Genomic DNA, 5,584 nt, shown 5'->3' with positions numbered 1-5,584 from the left:
GAACCATGTCAGAGATTCAACTGATGATGTCGAACTATGTGTGAACCATGTCAGGGATTCAACTGATGATGTTCAACTATATGTGAACCATGTCTGGGATTCAACTGATGATGATGAACCATGTGTGAACCACGTGCGGGATTTAACTGATGATGTAAACTATCTGTGAACCATGTCAGGTATTCAATTGATGATGTCGAACTATGTGTGAAACATGTCAGGGATTCAACTGATGAATACCAACTATGTGTCTACCATGTCAGGGATTCAACTCATGATGTCGAACTATGTGTCAACCATGTCAAGGATTCAACTGATGATGCCCAACTATGTGTCTACCATGTCAGGAATTCAACTGATGATGTCGAACTATGTTTCAACCATGTCAGAGATTCAACCGATGATGTCCAACTATGTGTCTACCATGTCAGGGATTCAACCGATGATGTCCAACTATGTGTGAACCATGTCAGGGATTCAACTGATGATGTCCAACTTTGTGGGAACCATGTCAGGGATTCAACTGATGATATCAAACTATGTGTGAACCTTGTCAGGGATTCAACTGATGATGGTCAACTATGTGTTAACCATGTTAGGGATTCAACTGATGATGGTAAACTATGTGTTAACCATGTCAGGGATTCAACTGATCATGGTAAACTATGTGTGAACCATGTCAGGGATTCAACTGGTGATGGTCAACTATGTATGAAGCATGTTATAGATGAACTGAAGATGGTAAACTATGTGTGAACCATGTCAGAGAGTCAACTGATGATGGTCAACTATGTGTGAACCATGTTAGAGATTCAACTGATGATGGCAAATATGTATGAAGCATGTTACAGATGAACTGATGATGTTCGACTACGTGTTAACCATGTCAGAGAGTCAACTGATGATGGTCAACTATGTGTGAAGCATGTTACAGATGAACTGATGATGGTAAACTATGAGTAAAATTTGATCATTTTTCGTGTATGTATATATATATATATATATATATATATATATATATAGAGAGAGAGAGAGAGAGAGAGAGAGAAAGAGAAAGAAAGACAGAGAGAGGAGGGTTATATTTACTCCAAGAGTAAGTGTTCAACACTTATTCCAAATCATAACCATTGATTATAATCCAACGACTTTAATTAAAGTTTTATATAGAAAAATATTTCTAAAATTAATTAGATTAAATGATCAATTAAAAAAGTTAGATTAATGAAAATCAATGGTTAAGATTTGTAGTAAGTGTTCAACACTTACTCTTGGAGTAAATATATCCCTCCTCGTATATATATATATATATATATATATATATATATATATATATATATATATATATATATATATATATATATATATATATATATATATATATATATACATATTGATTTTTAAAAACCAATATTATTTATCATTATTCTAACCATTTTTATATTATATTATTATTATTATATATATATATATATATATATATATATATATATATATATATATATATATAACATATGAAAATGAAAATATATTTTGTATACATTTATTAATAAATTTTGAAAAAATTAAAATTTTAGAAATTATTTTCCTTTCCCTCTTATATGATGAAGGTTTCCCACACTTATTTTCCACTCCCTCTCATTTTTTGAAACTTTCCCTCCTTTATTTTCAGGTTAAACCAATTTTTTTTAAATTATATAAAAAAAGATAATTTCAGAATATTCTGTACCACTAACATTCACTTTCTCTCTAATTTGATATTTTCACATTCTCTCTTCTATATGGTAATAAAATATTATTATACAATTTATTTGATGTCATAGATATTTCTTTTTATCTTTTATTTATATTTACTTTTATATATTTTTTTATATATTTATTCTGTTGTCATTATTATTATTATTAATATTATTATTATTATTATTATTATTATTATATTACCATTATTTCATATATCACTTAAACTGATTCCACTACTAAATAGGAAGTTTCTTTATTTCTCTCTCTACAACAACGCTTAAATCCATCTTCCCCAAACACTAACCCTAGCAGCCCCTTCCATTTTTTTGGCCATGATTCAGTTTTTTATGGCCACACCATCACCACTAATCTCTTCCTCTCAACATACATAGTTTTTCTACGGATTAAATTTGCGCCAGACATTCATGGGTGAAAGCTCCACTTTGAATTTGTGATCTTAATGATTGAAGTTTCATCTGGATCTTCACAATTTCAACATTGTTACCGGCGCCGGAAATAAACTTCTGTTGATTTTCTTCTTCTCTTCACAGACGAGTAGTCAATTCTTTTTTTCTTTTGTTCAGTTCATAATTCCATTTGAAAAAAAAACCCTTTTTTACCCTAATTTCTTTTAGGTCTGAAGTTTGCTAATATTTTTTATAACTATTGATGTTTTGATCTGGTAAAATTTTCTTACTTTCTCGGCATGGTTAAGGTTTTGTTGTAAATTTATAATATTTTAATTCTATTAATTTGTATTAACATTTATCTATATTGCAGAGAAATTTCTTTTTAAAGTGTTAGCTATGTGTTTGTCTGTTATATTGAGAATGTTGGGAATCATATCAAGATCAACTGGAGGAGTGCATCTTTTTGATGGAATTGAAGAATAGAAGAATTAGTATCAACACATTTTTGTTTAGATGGTCATTATAATATGCAACTCATTGAAATTAATTTTATTTTTTTTATGACAAGTTTGTAATTTGTAAGAATTATCCTTCATTCTTGAATGTGAATTTATATTTTAACAAATGTACAAGTTCTTTGATATGGAATACTTAATATGAACAAAACCTTTATATATTTTATTGGGTTCTGTTATCTTTTAATTAATATTACAAAATATTGAATATGTAGTGTTTATTAAAAAATATTTATTATATTTAAAATATTTTGATTGGCTAGTAATGAATATTTATTGAGATGATATAAAGATTCAATAATATAATAAATAAATAAATAAATCTTTTGTAAGACAATTTTAAATTGAATTATTGAATATTCATTGCTTTTTAGACTATTTCAAATGGCGTAATTAAAGCAATTAAGTAAATAAATAGTACTTATTATTTATAAATTAGTTCATAGTTATCACATAATTATTTTAAAATATATTATAAAAAAATTAATATTAAAAATAGTTATACTTATTTTGATTAAGTAACAATTTAAATTTTAATATTAAAAAAAAACATTGTATTAAAAACTATCTTAATTAATTTTTATTTAATATTTTCTTTTAACATTTTTATTAATGTTTAAAATTTAATTAGATAAAAACTGTTCTTTTAATTTACTGTTACAATTAGTAAGTACTTGCAGCATTGGAATCTTCAATGTGATAATTAATATGTAATATTGGGTGTATTTTAGTGTGTGGTTGATATCTATGATGATAATTATAGACTTGATATTTAATGACTATTCAATGGCTGAGATTGATTTGAAAAAAAAAGAAAAAGAAAAAATGGTCTCTCACGGTGAGAGACCTATGGGCATTGCCCACCTTAGACGGCGCCATATGCATTAGGCAAAACAAGTTCGGACAGCGCCAACAAATTTATTGGCGTGATGTTCGGCTATTACAAAGCTAGAACACGTTACACAACCCAAGTTCATGTGCAGGCCGCAGGCGCACACCACCAGCAAGGCATGCTCGAGGCCAGACCCAAGCACAAGATATGCCAGGACCAGAGATATGTTGTATCCCAATTCTAGTTGAAATATGAAGAAATGAAATATAAATTTGAATGTAAAGATCTCCTTTATTTCCTTTTCTATATACACTTCGAAAGTAAATTTTCAAGAGGTAACTTTTCTTGTTATAGAGAGAATTCTCAAAAATGAATCCTCTCTTAACTCTATAACAGCACCTCCAACATTATAGATTAACCTAATTGTGACATCTAATACGCTCATCTACTATCTTGCTCCTAATACCCAAAGTATAATGAGAAATGACATTGAACTTGATATCTAGCTCATGAATGCAAAAGCAACAGAAATGTGGTACTTTCGGCACTCCTCTCCAAAATGGCAATGTCCAGTATCATTGAAATAGAAAATTGGAATACCAGCTGAAGCAGAAGCTGCAGCTAAAGAGTATGTTGATTTTCCCTGTGGAGAGTATGAACAAAACCAATTTATAAGGTGATGATTGCCCCTTGTTTAAGAAAACATTGTCAGACCATCATATATTGATACCAAACCAATTAGAAAAAGTTTACTGAGAAACTAACCCAATCTCCAATAGTTAAGATGCCTATTGAAGAAGGGTTAAGAAGGATCTTCTTTCTCACCAAAGCATATGCATCCAACAAAGCAAGTACAAAACTCCAAACGATTCTTTATCTTGATTTACAACTAAATTCCATACTTGTTTGGCATTATTATCTTGATTTACATTGAACCGGTGTAGCCACGGATCAAGTTTTAAAGGTTGCACCGAAACTTTTTCGCCAAGGCAGTTAATGGATCCATTTGGACCATTGTAGTCCAGTTTTCTGCCAAGGCGGTTAATGAAGTCATTTGGACCGGATACATGTTTTGTTCTGTGTTCAACCGGTTGGATTGGCCGGAGTGGTCCGGGACAGATTACAATGTTAGATAAGTCATAAATTTTGATGAAGTTTGGAAGGACATAGCGACACATCTAGTTTGTTTAGTCAAAATTCTAGCATCCAACTATATAGTTAGAGTAATATAAGGAGCTTTTGAATGATATAGCATCATAAATTTGTGTTATTAAACAAGTAAATTATGATTTTAAAATTAAATTCATTCTCATATATTGTACTTCCAATCATTGAATCACATGCAATACACTAGAAACACACAAGAAACTCGACAGTAACAATGACACCTCTAATATAGATAATACTTTAAAATATAATTAAATTAAATATAATCATATGTGTCGGTGTCTGTATCAGACACCTACACTGACATAAACACATTTTTTCAGAAGTGTCGGTTCTACAAACCTTATAATACATTATTAAAAAAGAGTATCACAAACTAAAACAGATAATAGTTTAAAAAATAAATAAATTAAAAGTAATCACGTTTAGTCACTTTTTTTTTTTAAGAATAGTGCAACAAGTTCTAGGGAGTCATCTAATCTGAATTAATAATATATCTATCATCATGTGTTATCCATTGCAACAAAATTACACAATGTACTTAACAAAATATTTATTTAAGAGTGAAGTAGGTTAATTAATTACCAAAATGCAGTGAAATTTGAGAAACTGGGTGATGTAACAGTAGCAATGGAAGCAATTGAGGCAGCAGCAAAAATGAGCTGTGACATTCTAAGAATCAAGCCAAGAAAAGTTCCAGGTGTCCCAGAGAAATCCTTCATCTTCCTTTATAAAAATAACACCAATTCTTAGAACCATGGTTGTCAAGATCTCGATCTAGATCTTAAAATCTTAAAATTTTACGATCTCACTCACCTCTAACGATTCCGATCTTAATTAAAATCGCGTGTTGTAGTTAAATTGTAAAAAAATGTCCCTAATGTTAGTAATTGGCCAAATATGTCCCTAAAGTCTAACAAATT

At 29.6% G+C, this 5,584-nt stretch overlaps 1 protein-coding gene across 1 annotated transcript; it reads right to left on the bottom strand.

The window, feature by feature from the left end:
- Positions 1–3,996: 3,996 nt before the first annotated feature.
- LOC131625854 (CASP-like protein 5B3) lies at positions 3,997–5,383 on the bottom strand. Its single transcript, XM_058896685.1, has 4 exons — positions 5,247–5,383; positions 4,839–4,862; positions 4,260–4,365; positions 3,997–4,137 (listed from the first exon to the last, which is right to left on the bottom strand). The coding sequence occupies exons 1-4, from the start codon at positions 5,381–5,383 to the stop codon at positions 3,997–3,999; spliced, it is 408 nt and encodes a 135-aa protein (XP_058752668.1).
- Positions 5,384–5,584: the final 201 nt, after the last annotated feature.

This window comes from Vicia villosa, unplaced genomic scaffold, assembly GCF_029867415.1.
Source record: "Vicia villosa cultivar HV-30 ecotype Madison, WI unplaced genomic scaffold, Vvil1.0 ctg.000244F_1_1_5, whole genome shotgun sequence".
Classification (NCBI taxonomy): domain Eukaryota; kingdom Viridiplantae; phylum Streptophyta; class Magnoliopsida; order Fabales; family Fabaceae; genus Vicia; species Vicia villosa.
The sequence above is the reverse complement of the archived record's forward strand: the minus strand, read 5'-3'. Positions and strand labels throughout refer to the sequence as shown.